The sequence below is a fragment of the Vigna angularis genome, chromosome 4, assembly GCF_016808095.1.
Source record: "Vigna angularis cultivar LongXiaoDou No.4 chromosome 4, ASM1680809v1, whole genome shotgun sequence".
Taxonomy (NCBI): domain Eukaryota; kingdom Viridiplantae; phylum Streptophyta; class Magnoliopsida; order Fabales; family Fabaceae; genus Vigna; species Vigna angularis.
Genome location: NC_068973.1, coordinates 6,298,810 through 6,316,620, shown reverse-complemented (window position 1 = coordinate 6,316,620; position 17,811 = coordinate 6,298,810). Strand labels below are relative to the sequence as shown.

General features: G+C 32.1%; 2 protein-coding genes across 9 annotated transcripts; one reads left to right on the top strand and one right to left on the bottom strand.

Annotated features, from left to right (window-relative positions):
• Positions 1-1,536: 1,536 nt before the first annotated feature.
• Positions 1,537-8,600, top strand: LOC108331637 (pentatricopeptide repeat-containing protein At5g55840). Of its 8 annotated transcripts, XM_017566456.2 has the most exons (5): positions 1,537-1,670; positions 1,764-5,146; positions 5,538-5,671; positions 5,788-5,998; positions 6,791-7,699. In XM_017566456.2, exon 2 carries the CDS (start codon positions 1,793-1,795, stop codon positions 5,051-5,053), a length of 3,261 nt encoding a protein of 1,086 aa, XP_017421945.1. In that variant the 5' UTR covers positions 1,537-1,670; positions 1,764-1,792; the 3' UTR covers positions 5,054-5,146; positions 5,538-5,671; positions 5,788-5,998; positions 6,791-7,699. The 8 variants fall into 8 exon arrangements, with proteins under 8 accessions (XP_017421945.1, XP_052732912.1, XP_052732911.1 ...); XM_052876952.1 differs by lacking the exons at positions 1,537-1,670; positions 6,791-7,699 and adding an exon at positions 8,353-8,600 and having other exon boundaries at positions 1,682-5,146; XM_052876951.1 differs by lacking the exons at positions 1,537-1,670; positions 6,791-7,699 and adding an exon at positions 7,936-8,346 and having other exon boundaries at positions 1,682-5,146.
• A 232-nt stretch (positions 8,601-8,832) lies between these two features.
• Positions 8,833-10,959, bottom strand: LOC108331639 (peptidyl-prolyl cis-trans isomerase CYP28, chloroplastic). The gene is made up of 2 exons (XM_017566463.2): positions 10,208-10,959; positions 8,833-9,300 (listed from the first exon to the last, which is right to left on the bottom strand). Exons 1-2 carry the CDS (start codon positions 10,866-10,868, stop codon positions 9,092-9,094), a joined length of 870 nt encoding a protein of 289 aa, XP_017421952.1. The 5' UTR covers positions 10,869-10,959; the 3' UTR covers positions 8,833-9,091.
• Positions 10,960-17,811: the final 6,852 nt, after the last annotated feature.

The following is a 17,811-nucleotide window of genomic DNA, read 5'->3' as shown; positions in this document are numbered from 1 at the left end:
CTCTAGTGAGTGAAAATTTTGATCTTTTGATCACATCTTAGATAATTATTTGTCTTAAGGAGCTATTGGTTGAAGAATACTCTTACAAGTTAGCCAAGAATTGCTACGTTTCAAAATAATACTCGGATTATTAGTTGCGAGTAGCTGAGTGTTCAAGGAATACTTTATGGGTTAGCCAAAAGTGACTATGTTCTGAAAGAATACTCAACAAGTTGTCAAGAGTGACTGCGTTCTAAAATAATACTCATACAAGTTAGCCAAAAGTAGCTACAAGCTAAAATAATACTTTCACTTATATCTTGCAATAGTAGTTTGTATAATTGATTTCAAAAGTTTTGAAATACAATTCAACCATCCGTTATCGTATTTCTGTCATTTTCCACACATTTGTTAGGTTAAACAAGACACTTGCAACTAATAGGATCCAATGATCATACAAATATGTTTTTATAACTTCTTATTGAAGCACTATACCAAAACCAAGCAAACGATACAAATATGTTTTTATAATTTCTTATTCAAGCATTATACCAAAACCAAGCAAATAGTTTACTGAACTTTGATTTAACAAAGCTTTTTGAGATAATTAGATGTTCATAGAGCTATTTCTTGAGACCTCCATTAAGTAGGATGTGTTCTCAATATTAACTCAATGAAATCAAAGTGTACTATATAGAGCGACTAACCTATACCTCACCTGTTCAATCAAATGCATAGAAAGTCAACTCTGAAAATTTCGACACAAGTTAGACCTACCGATGACTCTTCGATATCTTGCACATCAAATATTTTACAATTTGATTAACAAGGAAAATACATGCTTAGATGATATTGGGTTGTGATTAGGCCAATTCTAATCAAAAGCTCATTTCGAAACCTATAAATATAGATATAAGGTAAAGAGGTAGGTGATTGCATTTTTTGGAAATTTAAAACCTATTTGTGATCATTTATTGGTAACTATAAACTAACTTCAGCGTCAGAATACCTTTAACATATATCCACTCGCTAAAAATTGAACTGCATTATAGAAAACGAACAAAATATTAGAGGAGGAGAGATAAATTGAACTAAATGAAGAGGTTTAAAGTTTGAAGGTATAGTTTTTGACCTCACTTACCAAAACAATAATAACTTAAGCTTCAGAATACTTTAACATGTATCCACCTGTTCAGAATTGAACTGCACTAGAAAAAATGAACAAAATATTATAAAGGAGAAATAAATTGAACTAAATGAAGAGGTTTAAAGTATTAATGTATAATTTTCGATCTCACCTACCAAAACAATAATAAATAAGTTTTTATTTTTAATTTAATTTTTATAATATAAGTAAATAATGATTTAGAAGAAAATAAAAAATTAAGATGCTTATCGATAAATTTTTTTAAAAAAAGTCAGTAAAACTCTCACCACCGTGACCGGTCCAGTTATGGCAGATTTTGCCGTAAAAATATTATTTTATATTATTCATTATTTGGTCGCAGAGGGTCCATTTATATGCGGACTTTTGCGCGAACCTAGATAAAATTTTCATTTACTTCGCGTACCAAGAGTGTGAAAACTCGATTCGGGTCGGGTCTTAAACGGGTAATCGGCTCACCACTTCTAATCCTTGAATATGGAAGAAGATAGTCATCCTTCAATCTTTCGTTTCAGTGTCATTCAAGGTAAACCCCTTCCTTTTACCTTCTTGCTTTTACTCGTTACTCTCTCCCTCTCTAAACCCACATTTTCTTTCCCTCTTTGTTTCTGATTTTCAGTGTAAAGTTTGTACCTTTCGAATCATTGGATGGTTCTGGATATGGAGAAGAGTATATACACATTTCTCACTGTGCACCGTTGGGAGTCACTGAACTGTATGAAATATAGATTGGCTTCCCTGAGGCCTGTTCATGGAAGGTTGGCTCTGAAATTTCTCAATTGGGTCATAAAGCAACCCAATTTAGAGCTAAAACATGTTACTCATATCATCTGCTGTACTACCCACATACTTGTTAGAGCTAGAATGTACAACTTTGCCAAAACAACCTTAAAGCAAATGTTACAACTGCCTATTGGTTTGAACTCTGTCTTTTATGCTTTGATGGATACGTACCCCATTTGCAACTCAAACCCAGCTGTTTTTGACCTCCTGATTAGGGTTTGTTTGAGGGACAAGATGGTTGGAGAGGCTGTGCAGACTTTCTACTTTATGGGATTTCGGGGACTGAAGCCGTCTGTATATACTTGTAACATGGTGTTGGGTTCCCTTGTGAAGGAGGAGAAAGTTGATATGTTTTGGTCCTTTTTCAAAGAGATGCTTACCAAAGGGATTTGTCCTAATGTTGCTACATTTAACATATTGCTGAATGCGTTGTGCGAACGGGGGAAGTTTAAAAGTGCTGGCTTTCTCTTGAAGAAAATGGAAGAAAGTGGTGTTTATCCGACTGCCGTCACTTACAATACCTTGCTTAATTGGTATTGCAAGAAAGGAAGGTACAAAGCAGCATCTGAGTTGATTGACTCCATGGCATCTAAGGGTATTGGGGCAGATGTTTGTACATATAATGTTTTGGTAGGGAATTTGTGCAAGGAAGGCAGGAGTGCAAAAGGTTATTTATTGTTGAAAAGGATGAGAAGGAAAATGGTGTATCCAAATGAGACAACTTATAATACTCTTATTAATGGATTTGTGAAGGAGGGGAAAATTGAAGTTGCTGCAAAAGTTTTTGATGAAATGTCATCATTTAATTTGTTGCCTAACATTATCACTTACAATACTTTGATTGATGGGCACTGTAGGATGGGCAACAATAGGGAGGCATTGAGATTGATGGATGTTATGGTATCATGTGGTTTAAAACCTAATGAAGTTACATATGGGGCTCTTTTGAATGGGCTATCCAAGCATGCTGAATTTGGACTGGTTTCTAGTATTCTTGAGAGAATGAGGATGGATGGGGTGGGAGTTGGTCACATTAGTTACTCTGCAATGATGGATGGATTGTGTAAGAATGGCAGGCTTGAAGAAGCTGTGCAGTTGTTGGATAATATGATAAAAATTTCTGTTAGTCCCGATGTTGTTACATTTACGGTTCTCATAAATGGATTTTTCAGGGTGGGGAAGATAAATAATGCAAAGGAGATTACGTGTAAGATGTATAGGACTGGACTTGTGCCAAATAGTATTTTGTGTTCAACATTAATCTACAATTATTGCAAAATGGGATATTTAAAAGAGGCATTAAATGCTTATGCAATTATGAATCGTAGTGGTTATGCTGCTGATCACTTTACATGTAATGTGTTGGTTGCCGCTTTCTGTAGATGTGGAAGACTTGAAGAGGCTGAGTATTTTATGGAACACATGAACAGAACTGGTCTTGATCCTAATTCCATTACTTTTGATTGTGTTATAAATAGTTACGGAAATTCTGGTGATGTGTTAAAAGCTTTTTCTGTATTTGATAAAATGAATTGTTTAGGCCATTTGCCAAGTCAATTCACGTATGGGGGTCTATTGAAAGCACTTTGCAGAAGTGGACATATTAATCAAGCATGGAAGCTTTTCCATAGACTTTGTTCTGTTCCTAATGCCGTTGATAATGTAATATTCAACACAATGCTTACTTCTACATGTAGATCAGGAAATTTATCTGATGCAGTTGCCCTTATTAATGAGATGGTTACAAATGATTTTCTGCCTGACAATTTTACATACACTAATATTATTACGGGGCTGTGCAAGAAGGGTAAAATAGTTGCCGCACTCCTTTTGTCAGGAAAGGCAATTGAAAAGCGATTATTATCTCCAAATCCTGCTGCGTACACCAGCTTAGTCTATGGACTTCTTAAGCATGGACATTCAAGGGCAGCTTTCTATATTTTTGAAGAAATGCTAAGCAAAGGTGTGGAGCCTGATACTATAGCATTCAATGTGATAATAGATCATTACTTAAGGAAAGGGAAAATGTCGGAAGTCAATGATATTCTTTCAACAATGAAGAGTAAAAATGTATGCTTCAATTTGGCTACTTACAACATCCTACTACATGGATATGCAAAGAGGAATGCAATGGCAAGTTGTTCTATGTTATACAAAGACATGATCAGAAACGGTTTTCTACCAGATAAGTATTCATGGAACTCTCTTATTCTTGGGTTTTGTAAGTCCAAATCATTTGATGTTGCTATTAAAATTTTAAGATGGATAACACTGAAAGGTTTCATAACGGATTGCTCTACATTTAACATGCTTATTTCCAAGTTCTGTGAAAGGAATAAGACGAAAATGGCCTACGATCTGTTATATCAAATGAATCAGTTTACAATAATTCCCAATGTAGATACATACAATGCCCTTTTTAATGGACTCGTTAGAACTAGTGATTTTGATAAAGCCCATTGTGTTTTGCAAGCCTTGTTGGAAAGTGGTTCTGTTCCTACAATTAAACAATATATTACTTTAATCAATGGTATGTGTAGAGTTGGGAACATAAAAGGAGCATTGAAACTTCAAGATGAAATGAAAACACATGGTGTCAGCTCCCACAATGTTGCAATGAGTGCTACTGTTAGAGGGCTTGCAAATTCAAAGAATATAGAAAATGCTATTTGGGTTCTTGATTTGATGCTTGAGAGGCAAATCATTCCAACTGTTGCTACTTTCACTACATTAATGCACGTCTGTTGCAGAGAAACTAATGTTGCAAAAGCTTTAGAATTGAGGAGCACAATGGAACATTGTCATTTGAAGCTTGATGTTGTTGCGTATAATGTTCTTATATCTGGCCTTTGTGCTAGTGGAGATATTGAAGCAGCTTTTAAACTTTATGAAGAGATGAAACATAGAAATCTTTGGCCTAATACGTCTATATACATTGTTCTTATTGATTCTCTCTGTGCTGGAAATTATCATACTGAAAGTGAAAAACTTTTGAGGGACATACAAGCTAGGGAACTGGTTTCTTTTAATTCATGTGGAGGAACCAAAAGATTGAATGAATTATTGATTATTGCTAGGAAAAAGTTAATTCATTTGAGAAACAAAATGAGAAGAAAGTTTGGTTGATCGCACTGTGCTTTTTCTTTTCCAGAATATGTATTGACTGATGAGGCTGAACCAACAGTTCTGTTACTCATACAGATGCAATATTCCTATACGGTTTGTATTTCATTCCTCCAGTATCATTCTTTTGGTTTCTTGAAAATTTGATTCTTATCTTTTAGTATACTTCATCCCTTCTGAACTCTTTTTTTGGTTACTCTGCTTCAGTTTGTACTTTATATGAACAAAATTCCTCTTCTCGGTATAAGGTTGTTGAGAGTGTTAAGAGAATACATTCACAAGGCTTTTAGTTTTGCTCAGCTTCTTTAGTTTCCATCTTAACTAAATATTGTAGCATGATTAGCATGATATATGATCTTGAAAATTGCATTTTTTACTCAACAAAGAGGCTGTTTGCAGTAAAATAATTAGCAACGTTAACTATCAGCAGAGTCTGTCAATTATCATGGAAGTTATAATGGCTGATATTCAAATCTGAATTTTGCAGGTGGGTTCTTTCACTGGGTCAGTTCAATTTTCAAAAATATGTTCCTTCAAGCAAACTGTGCTCAGTTAAAATCCTTTGAGAGACACCTGCATCGGAAATCCTTGTATGCCCTGGGCTTTTGTTTAGAGTTTCAGGTAACACTGAATAATACTTTACATTTTGGGTCTCGTATATTTATCAAAATCTTAAGCTAAGCATTCATCATCTTATCTTTTATACAACTTTTTCATTGCCTGGTGGTGACTTTTAGCCGTGTTATCGAAAAATGATCACGGGGGATTTTGGTGTCAGACTTTTTGATGGCCACCACAACATGACAGTACCAAATCGGGTTTTGCATGGCTGCTCATAACAGCCGCATTGGTTGTCGGAGTGGCCATGACAGAATTTGTAAACCGGATGGCACTCCTCTGCGTAAGGATGAAGAAGTCCCATGTCAGTGCAACCCAACCCCATCCGAGGTACTGAAAACCTTAGTTCTTTTTTTCTCTTTTGTTTCTTTTTTGGGATAATGCATATTGGGTCAGCCCAATAGTGTTTCTCTTTAAAACAAAGGGTTGGGCCATACAACCTGATCCAAACCCTAACAACCACAAAAAAAATTTAGAAAATCTACCTTAGATTTTGTTGTTATTTTAAGTATAGAACTTGAATTTGGTGATGGTTTGATTTGTTTTATTGTTCTTTGAATTTCTAGACATGATATTTGATTTTGAATGTTGTTTTGAAACCAAATAATTGAAGTTTTTTTTCTAAAATTTGCAATATAGAGCATAACCTATGTCAATTCTCAGAGGACATTGATTGTATTCAGTCTATAATATTCTTCTCTTACAAATTGAATTAAGGGGTTTAGGGGTTGAAAAATGTAAAACAGAAGTTCAGACTGTAAAATAATTTGAAAAACGAAACAAATTTGAACATTGTGTGTAATTTGAAGAGTTGGAAAGTCAAATTGTAGATTTAATAATCAAATAATTCCTTTTATATAGTTCTTCAAAGATTCATATCCAAGTTTTAACAATTGATTTAATCAACTAAACCAATAATACGAATCCAATTAAAATATCATTAAATCAAGGCTTAATAACACTGATGGTCCCAATTTTTGTCAGCTTTGTTCAAAATGACCTCATTTTTTCAAAATGTTCAATGTAGTCCTAAAGGTCGTAATTTGTGTTCAATGTAGTCCTTTTTGCAAACACCGTTTAAATCGTTAACGACACTTCACCAATCAGTGAATTTCATGGCAGTTATTGGCTGACGTGGCTAGGACCAGAATTGACTAAGGATGGTCGCACCAATGAGGGCTTGACATGTGGCAACCCCTTTTCTTCACCCAAAAATTAGGGTTTCAGATTTGCATCTGCAGATTGGGGAAAAGCTTGCTTCGCTGCCGTCACGCGGGAATAGGTTTTCTCTTTCACGGCGGATATGGTGAACTTCGTGATAGTTGGTTTGCTTCTAGGTTTTTATTCTGCAGGTGAATGAAGAAGGTGCGGTGTAGAACCTTGCAGAGAGGCGCTGGTGTGATTTGGGTTTGCGTTTCTGCGATTTGGGTTTTGCTCGCTAGAGGTTGATGATGATGTTGGTGGCTCTTCACCGTTGCGGCGCGAATCGCCCTTCTGGTTTGAAGTAGATTTTTGGTTCTATGGGTTTTGATCTTCTATGTTTCAGGTTGGTGGTGGCTGGTGGAGAATGAAGAAGCTTCACGTCGTTGCTCAAAGGCGCGAGGAACTCGCGATTCGGTTTCGCGATGCTTGTGGCGAAGCGTTTGGAACAACGGCACGACCATCTGGTTAAGATTTCGAAATGTCTGATGATGGAGGTGCGAAGATGGTGGCTGACCGTGAGGGTGGCGATGACGATTAGGGTTAGGTGGTGGCTAGGGTTTCTGTGTAGGGGAAATTATGGTTTCTGGATGTAGGAGATGATGATGACGTGTCAAGGGTGATGTGTCACTGATTGTACAGCTGGACATTTAGCCGTTAACGATTTAAACAGTGTTTGTAAAAAAGACTAAATTGAACAGAAGTTACGACCTTTAGGACTACATTGAACATTTTTAAAAAATGAGATCATTTTGAACAAAACTTACAAAATTTTGGACAGTGCTATTAAGCTTTAAATCAAATATGTATCTAAATATAATTAAACCAAATTTCCTATCTATTTGGGCAGATGGATTTATATTTCAGGCCTTATCAATAAACCGGTAATAATTACTGGGATGTACCATTTCCAATTGATAAGCTTCTGTGACTATCCGTGACTCTTCTAGTGCTTCTCCCTTGGCAGTGTTCTTAACCCAAGCTGTTCAAAAGGATTCAAATTTAAAGAATGAAGTATCACCTTCTCTACTTCCTGGTTTTTCCTTCAAAAGCTTTTTCTCATACAGGAAGTACGTTGATATTTAGAGAACTGAAGATCCTGAGTTGAAATTGCTGCAACCTTACAAATGCTCGTGGGATAATGGGGATAGTGCAACTTTACAAATGCTGGGTGTTAGTTAGAGCTGATTAAAGAATTACTGTTAATTAAGAATTTGAGACCGGCCTTGGCTAATAGGTACCGTGGAAATCTCTTGTTCCTTAAGTTGCAAGTTGGTAAATGCCCATTAATTTTCATGCTACCCAATGACTTATCCATGGATTCCTGCTTGTCACTTCCAAAGCTAATTGGTCTGTATTATTCTATCTCTCTTGGGCATGTTATTGTGGAAATGGAAATAATACACATAGCCAAAGAAAATTATCTAATTTCACCAGTGTAGGGATGACCAATATTTGAATAATAAATTATTTGCAACGTGTAGGGATGACTACCGTTTCTTATATAAACAGTTGAATGTTATGTTAGCTTTCAAGGCGGGAAAGACTCCAAGTGGTACAAGTCATGAGACATGTTATGCCAAAGGACAAATCCTCAAATAACTGACGTTTTTCAATGGAGAAAACTATTTTTCTGTTTTTGTTGCTCCAACGCCGTGCTTTTCCTCCCTCCCCCAGGTTTGTAAAAGCACTCAGAAGTTGTAGTACAAAATCATAGGAGATTATATTGAGAGAACCATCTTTAAAATTCTAAAATCTTTGAAATCATTTGAAGCATATATTACTTAAAGATAAGATTGTCGTTTTACTAACTTTACTGCAGTATGTATATCCCAATCGCTCAAGGACAGCAAAATTGAACTCATACAAAATGAGTTGGAGATTATGTAGTCCCATCTCTCAAAAGAACTCACAGTGAATAATCTATAATCTTTGAAATTACATGGAGCAGATAGAAACAAACATTTGGACAGTAAGAATGATGAATTACTAACTCAAGAAACAATCAGCGTTTAACTTCATTGCCCGTATGTATCATGTTCACCGAAGCTTTGAAATGAATGAACTTAACTAAAACCTTTCAGGTTTCAACTTTGAAGACATTCATGTTGTTCACTTGAGGTTTTCTTCATCATTATTTAAAGAATGTGAGTACGATTTTACATACACCAGTTACATGAAATCCGCTGGAATAAACAATAAATATACATTCATAGAAATAAATTATGGTAAAGAAGGCGTGAGGGAAGGCTTTGTCACTTTGAGTTCTCCACAGTCACTGATATAAACAGTCGTAAGAGGCCTGTTCCATATGTTGCGTGCATTCTGAGCCCTTCCATCTCCGAAAAATTCAGCCAAGTCATTAAACTGGCGAATTCTCTCAGATGGTTGGTAGGTAGGAATGGAAGCTATGGCTGTGATGACATCCAATCCTGCAATAGATTCATTTAAATGCTCAGCACTTCATTGGTGACAGATAAATCAAAATTCGTATAATGTAGTACCCAAAGAGGTAAAATATTTCAACATTTCCCCAACTGATTTCTGTCATCAGAACAATAGTTTAAAACACAATATGGTCAAGTGTAACTCAAAATTCAATATTAGCACTTGAAGGTACAAGACATTAATCTTTTTTTGTTAGTTACTAAGCATATACTCTGTACCCAATCAAACGCTTTGTGTAGCATAATAGATAGGTTACTCTCCTCAGGAAAATCTCTTGATATATAGGAACAAGATGAGTAGATACGAGTCGATAAAATCTTCGGTGTAGTCCTAAACAATAATTCTCTGAACAGGCCTTTACTAACAGTCCCAACATACCATTAGAGTAATGCCGTGGTCGTGGAGTTTCTCTGTGTTCTTCACACTACCATCACTTTTCACTCAACCATAAAGAATTGCAAATATAATAGGCTTTGTCATAATAGATGCTTCCAATGATTTTCAAACAAATATTTACATACACAAATTCTCAGAAATAATATAAATTACTCAAAATTAATAACATTCATAATTAATAGTAAAATGTGATAGATGTCTTTTAAAAAATAAGTAAAACACTAACAGAAGTCATATACAAGTTTCCTATATTGGAATTATAAGTCATCATTTTCTAAATTTTAGTTCTCTCGCCATTATTACATCTTTAGATTTCAGTTTTGGAATTGAGCTCGAATCAATGCCTGTACTAATTGTTATAAATTTTTAAAGTCAGGCACTTTAGAGAATTAAATTGAAGATCCTCTCTAAAGCAGATACAAAGCTTCAAGAAATTATCCTATTGCCAAACTTCAGTATCTTGATTAAACAAACTAACATTATCATTAGCTTTACCTTCGAGAACTGTTCCGAAGACAATGTTCTTGCTATCCAGCTGGGGGCAAGGTCCGGGTCCAGTGGTGATCAAGAACTCAACATTCCGGTACTCAGGATCGAGCTTAACATCGTCGTCGTCGTCGTTTTCGGAGAGCGAGAGTGAAACGACGCCGGGTCGGGAATGGGTGAGCGCGAAGGCCTTGGCGTCGACGGTCTCGGTGTTGCGCGGCAGGTCGCGCGGCGGGCGGACCTCACCCTTGTCGGGCCGACCCTGGCGGCCAGCGAGGAGGTACTGGCCGGGAAAAACCTTGTGGACGAGCGTGTTCTTGTAAGAAGATGACGTGGCGTTTGAGCCGAGGCACACTGACTTAAAATTTGAGACGGTTAGGGGAACGAGATTACCGAAGAGGCCCAAGACAACGCGGCCCAATAGCGTGGAATCGGAGCAGATGGGGGAGAGGGTGTTGGCGCGGTCGGGGAGGAAGTTGTTGGGGCAGAGGCTGAAATCCATGAAGACGCGATCGGTGACGGTCGGGGTGGGAGGAGGCGTGGAGGGGAGGGAAAGGGTGGTCGTCGTGGTGGTTGTGGTGGAGAGGAGGAGGAGGGAGCGCCGTGTGAAGTGGTTGTGGAGAGGGAGAGAGGGCGGTGGTGGCGGTGGTGGTGGGAGAGAGTAGGCCATCGAGGTTCATTGTTGGGTTTGGGCGTGGGATGGAGAACTTGCAGGGCTCTCTGTGGGGTCCACCTTGGATTGACTAAAAGATAATGCGAACAATAACAACGTAGGAAATTGCCAACTAATATATAGCCTTCAATTTTTAAATAATTTTGAATTTTGTTTTTAAAATAAATAATTAAATTGGCATTTAACTATATAACAATTTATATTACCGCTTAAATGATTAATCATAACGTAAGAAATTGCCAACTAATATATAGCCTTTAATAATTTTAAATTTGTTTTCTAAAATAAATATTAAAATCGACATTTTAATTCTATAACAATTTATATATCACTTAACCGTGCAAAATAAAATTAATATTATATTTGAATTCACACATTTAACATTAAGGTTGTACCGTGGATGACTTTTTCTAGTTAATTTGAATATTTTAAATATATTTTTAGTTTTTGTAGGTAAAATTAAAAATAAAAAATTATTTTTATCTTAATCTTTCATATTTTGGTCTACAAACTTTAAACATGAATTAATATGCAATTCTTTTTTAGTTAAATTGTGTTGATTTTTTAATATGTTAAATGTATTTTAAGACGATGTTTGAATTGTTTACACCATTTTGATACATTTGAATTCAACAAAACAAAAAAAAATCAGCGTCATTAGATTTAAAGATATATATATATATATTTATTTGTTTTTAAAATTTGAAGATCAAAATGTATTAAACTTTCTAATATAAACTAATTCTACTTTTATATCAAAGTTTAGAGACTAAAATCATATTTAATCTAATACTGATCTTCGTTTTGGAATCCTCAAATCAATAATTTTTCTTTTAAAAAAATTATTACTTCTTACTATTTGATTTGTTTTACTAAATATAAGTTATTTTAATTGCGAACATATTTTTTGAAGATCTTAGTAATTATATTTCACGATGAGAGTATGATTTTTTTAATACAAAATTAATTATAAATGTCAAATATAAGATACAATTATCTCCGATAAACTAGAACTTACTAATATAGAAATCCTTCCAAAGTATAAAATTTTATAAGAATGTATTATGTAATTAAAGGAATTCATTCTTATAAAATGAGTCATTAATTATATGAAAAGATTTGAAAAGGTCTAAAAATCACTATAGTTATTTGAAGTCACCTTTCATAAGATTTGTCACATTTCATAAGATTTGTGACAAATGGATTATAATAGTCTTCAAACAATCTATAGAAGAATCATCTAGTGATACTATACCACATATATTCCAATATTTTTCTATCATATAAAGGTAAGAGTCCATTATATAACATCAAATCAAATGTCTATCTTGTATATGAATAATTTAAGATTAGATGAATCTCTCTTGGCTAAATAGTCCAAATATCTATGAAATAAAATATTAACCATAGAAGAATTTTCAAAAATATTTGCATACTTAATTTGAAAACAAATATAGGTAAATTGTCTACCCACTAATGTGTACTAGCTCAAAAAGTTTTCTAAAACATCTTAGTAAAACTTATGCAAGAATAGATTGGATAAGTAATATATGCCAACAATAGAAAGTGAAATGAATATTTGTTTTATAGTGGTTCATTTAATTTAAGTTACATTTAGTGAAAATAATGGAGTCAGACAAGTGTAGGTTTAAGTATATGCATTTTTGTTTTTAAAGTAAGAAGTTATCCTTATCTCCACTCTTATAGAATATGAAATTCGTGTCTTTGTATCTTTGTTTATATTCTCTATCCTACTATCTCAAATAGTAATTAAATAATTTTTTTACAAAAAAATCACAACAAATAAAACATGATACTATTAAGGATTCAATATCAAAATTCAAGCAACAAATCATAATTGCATAAATCTTACAATACGTTGCAAATAACAATTACAAAAATGTCAAAGTAATTATAGAAAAAAGTAAACAATTACATATAATAAATTTGATGACAACTACAACATTTATTATTTTTATAAATGTTAACAAAGAAAGTGCATTGAGAATTTGGTGGATATTGAATGGGTTGAACTATAAACATGTAAAATGAGAAAAAGTTGTATAGTAAAAAACAAATTCTTCTAATGAAACAAAACTTAGAACTAGAGAGAAAAGCTAGAAAAGACAAGTTGTTTAGCTTACTTAATGAAGTAAGAGCTTACAAGATTGAATGTCTTTAGGTTTTAGGCTATGGACATGAGTCTAAAATTACATTAGAGTATTTTAATGAATAATGAGTGAAGCTTGTTAATTCAATGAAACAATAATTACACATAAGAACAAAGTTGCATAATCTAATCCCAACACACTTTATTTTATTGAGTTATCCATTTTACTTTGAAGTTTTGGATCATCATATTTTACAATCAAATCCTTTTAATTACAAATGCAAATAATATCACAAGTTCTGATAAAAGTTAATCAAATATTTGTGAATATAATACTTGGTATTACAATTGAACCAATATACTTACTTGTGTGATTATTCCTAACTCGGGAGGTCATAAATGTTCATAAGGGTTGTTTGATGGTTTTCAAATAGGTTCATAAATAATTTTATAAACATTTGAAAGTGTTTGAATTTGCGCTAACAACTTTTGTTTTTAAGCTCTTATCATTTGGTGAATGATGATTTTTCTTTGTAATTATTTCTTTTATTCTAAAAATATCAAAGTGAAACATGCAAACTAAAAAAAGAGGATATGTGTCAACATATTCTTAGATAAACATGATAATTCATTCATGGGATTATCATTAACTGTAGTGTAATATCTTCCTTTCTCCTTGTTTTAAAGTCATTTCTCTTTTCTTTTCTCATCGTATATGCTTTCTAATTTTCAACAAAAGTGTGGTGTCTCTTTTTAAAGAGGTTGTAGTTTTCCTACAAGATCTATTCATTTACACTTGCAACAAAGACTACTTCGACTCACTAGAAAAAAGTAATTTTGAAGGAGTAGAAAATAAAACTCTTATGGAAATAATTAGCAACAACATTAGCCACGTTTTGCATGTAAATTGAGACATTTGTTTTTCTTCAACTTAACATGACCAATGAGACTCATTCTCATTTCCTACTAGACTTTGCACCATAGATCAATCGACATTTTCCCTTCTCATTCATCCTCCATTGCAATTGTCACCGACTATCTCAAATATAATGTTGTTGCACTAAGAATGTCAAGAATAAAGAAGAGATTAAGAATAAAAAGATAACTCATATTGTAATTAAATGCAAGCCAGAAGGAAATATGGGATGCCACCTCTGATATCTAAAAGGTTACATTGAACACATAATTCATTTTATTATTATAAAATTCAAATTTTATATAAATGAGAAAAATGATGAAAAAGAGACATCTATAGTGACAAATTGTATATGATAGTAAATTTAAATTACTTTACCACGTCACTAAGGTTCAATGTCATTAACATAAGGAAATAAATAACTTAGTTTAAGCATAAAAATGCGAAAATTTACTGTGCACAAAAAACACGTATAAATCAATGGAAATTTACATAATAATCAAGGTAAAACTCGCATTTTCACTTTCCTTACTATACAACTAAGATTTTGTAAAAAAATAAATATTAATTAAATAACATAATATTTATGTATTAAAATATAATATTTTTATGCATAAAAATTTATAATGAATTTTAATTTATCAATAAATTACATCATTTATTCTTTTTTATAAACTTTAATATCATATTTCTTCGTTTTTCATCATTTTTCTCTTAATTAAAACAATTTCAGTCTCACCTCTATTTTTTTTTTTAAATTCAATTTCCCAAATTCATTATCCCAAACAAGTGCTTAAAATATTGCAAGTAAAGTGTGAAAATATAATAAAGAATAATAGTTTTTTCATTAAAATAAGTATTAAAATAATTTTTTTTTGGTACAATAAGAAAAGGAACCTATAGTCAAAATTTTCAATTATATTAGTTTGGATTAAACTACGATAATGTTTAAGGCAGTTAAACACCTAATTGTCTTTTAGTAATTTGTTTATTAAAAAATAATAATATGATAATATATAATTATAATCTTTTTACTCTTTATTTATTACTTTGTAAATCTAAATCTTTTATTAATTTTTTCAAAGTCAGTTGCATATTAGTGTTTTTTTAATAAACACATGTTACAACTATTAAAAATCAAATATATGTTTGATTATATTAAGTGAACTAAAACAAAACTAAGAAAAGTAAAAGCTATTTTTATTGAACTAAAAACAAAAATAATGTTAAACTTGGATTTTGGTTTAGATAATAATGATTAAATAAAAGGTAACTATTAATTCATTTTGACCAAAAAATCTAATTCAGTGCAACCTATTTAATAATTATTAATTAATAAGTTTTAGGATAAATATTGAATTCATTGATAAAAGTTAATATTAGAAAAGCATTTTGAAGAAAATTTAAAATAAAAAATTTTGAAAAGAAGAAATTTATTAAGAAAAATAAAATTTTGTAGCGGACTGAACAGTGAAGAGATATTGTAGGGGCGTAATAAGTTAAGAAAGAATTTATAAACAGGAAATCTCACTTTATGAGGCAATGTCAATGGTTAAAGCTGACATTGCATTGTCTTCATCCATTTCTACAATTCTATCTCTGACTTTCACTACTTTCAATTTTTTTCACATTCCTTCTCATCCTTCAAATATGGCTGAGTAGTAATTATTTAAATATAGCTAACTTTAACTGAGGGAGTAGGAATTATTTAAATTTTATACTAATATTTAAATTAAACGTGTCAAAATTATATAAACAATTAAAATTCCATTCTAAAACATATTTAGCACATTAAAAAAATTTATAATTAAATTAAAATAACAATATTTATTTATCTTTCAAATTTTAAAATCAAAATATATTCAAATTCGAAACTAACAAGAATTCTATCAAACTAATACAGCCTCTTCCATTCAGTCTTGATAAAAATTATGTCAAGATAAGAAAATTTCAATTTCAAATCTCTAAAATCATATAATCTTATCACAAATTCAATTTGAAAAATAATTTAAATTAAAGTCTTACAATTTTATTTGAAACGACTTAACCAGTGTGATAATTTATTTGAAATGTATCTATTTTGATAATTTAAAAAAAAAGTCAGAAAAATAATGGTTTTGGCGATAATTAGTGAAAAAGTAAGAAATTTGTGGAAGTATAGACTGGGAGACATGAGAAACAGTAGCAGTGAGGTGAAAGTTGAGAGGACCACTCTCATTTTTCCTTCTTTTATGTTTTTGTCTTAACCTAGAACCACGGGTGGGGACCACAAACAGTTCCGCGTGACCTCTGTCTTTTTTTTTTTTTTCTCTTTCATCTAAGAAATAGGTTCAGCCGCCGGCACCTCTTATCTTCCATCCTTCTCTGTTCACTTGTCTTCTGTTCTGTTCTGTGTTCTGTTGTGTTGCAACCCCACCACCACCCTCTACTTCGCAACCTAAATCATTCACCTTAGGCCCGCACTCCTAAATCTTCTGCAGTACTATGTTGTGGTCCATGAAACCTCCTTAGGACACGTGTCGTTCCTGGGTGCTCACGTCCTTTTCGGGTTGGGTAGTGCCCAGCCCACACTACTATTACTCTTCTCATACGTCCTTTTGGGGTTTGGGTCCGCCGAGAATAATGCTCTATCTTTTTTTTTACAGCAAAAATATTAATAACACATCATCAAATCGAATCTTTCCTTCTTAACTAAAGTAAAAGTAAAAAAAATACATGTATAAAATTTTTATAGTTTTATAAAAACGTCTCAAATTAATTTTCTTTTCTAATTTTCTTCCTCCTTACTGTTTTTCTCTATCATACCAAATACTCATAAAAAATATTCTCACATATCTCTATTTTTTACATTTATTTAATATTATTTTTATTCATATTTTACTTTCTTTTTTATTAAAAAAATATAAAAATTTACATTTTTTATATCGAAATGTGGAAATAAATGATATTGTTACTTAACACTCATTCTCGCGTAATTCATGATTAACAAACAAACACCTTTCACCCATTCTTTTCCCATTTTCTCAATTCTCAACATATACATTTTTTTTAGAAAACAACTGGAGTGGACAAAATATTTTTTCTACTATTTTTATTGTTCTGATTTGTAGGACGAAAAGAAATAAGTGTAAGTTTATGTCATAAATAAATTAGATTTTAAAAAGAAAGAAATGGCAGAAAAAATATAGAAAATCATACACTTGAATTATATATATATATATATATATATATATATATATATATATATATATATATATATAATTGTGTATCTCTGTGTGTCTTTTCTTTTTACGTACGTAAGTTTGTTTGATAAAAGAAAAACACTTTTGATAGTAAATCTCCAAATCTTATTCTTTCAAAATTTTATTATTTTCATTTAGATTTAAAAAGAAATAAAAATAAAGCACATGGTTATGTTTTATTTATTTCTACACTGTACTTGGTTATCTTCCCGGAAAAGATTAAATAGATGATTTACCAAATAACATATCATCTGGTTCTTTCCAATTGTGTTGGAATGATATAATAAAGTATAAGAAAAATTGTATATAATTTGATAGACACGATTTCCATATAATAAAATAGTCTCATACGTAAATGTATTTTAAAACAAATTATATATTAATTATTAAAGTACTCTTTAAACATAAAATTGTAAAACAGGGAGTCATAGCAAAGATGAATAATACTTCCCATAAAATGTTTTTAGGGATGAAACAAATTTAAAATCAAAACATTAATATTGAATGTTGAAAAAGAGTGTTGGTGACATTTAAAACTCATTTTCACCTATAGTTTTGAAATTACTGTTTCTTAAAACATAATAAATGTGACATTTTCAACAACAATCTGAATAGGCATTATATAAATACAATATGATAATGATTGCATATAGAACTAAACTCACATCCCAT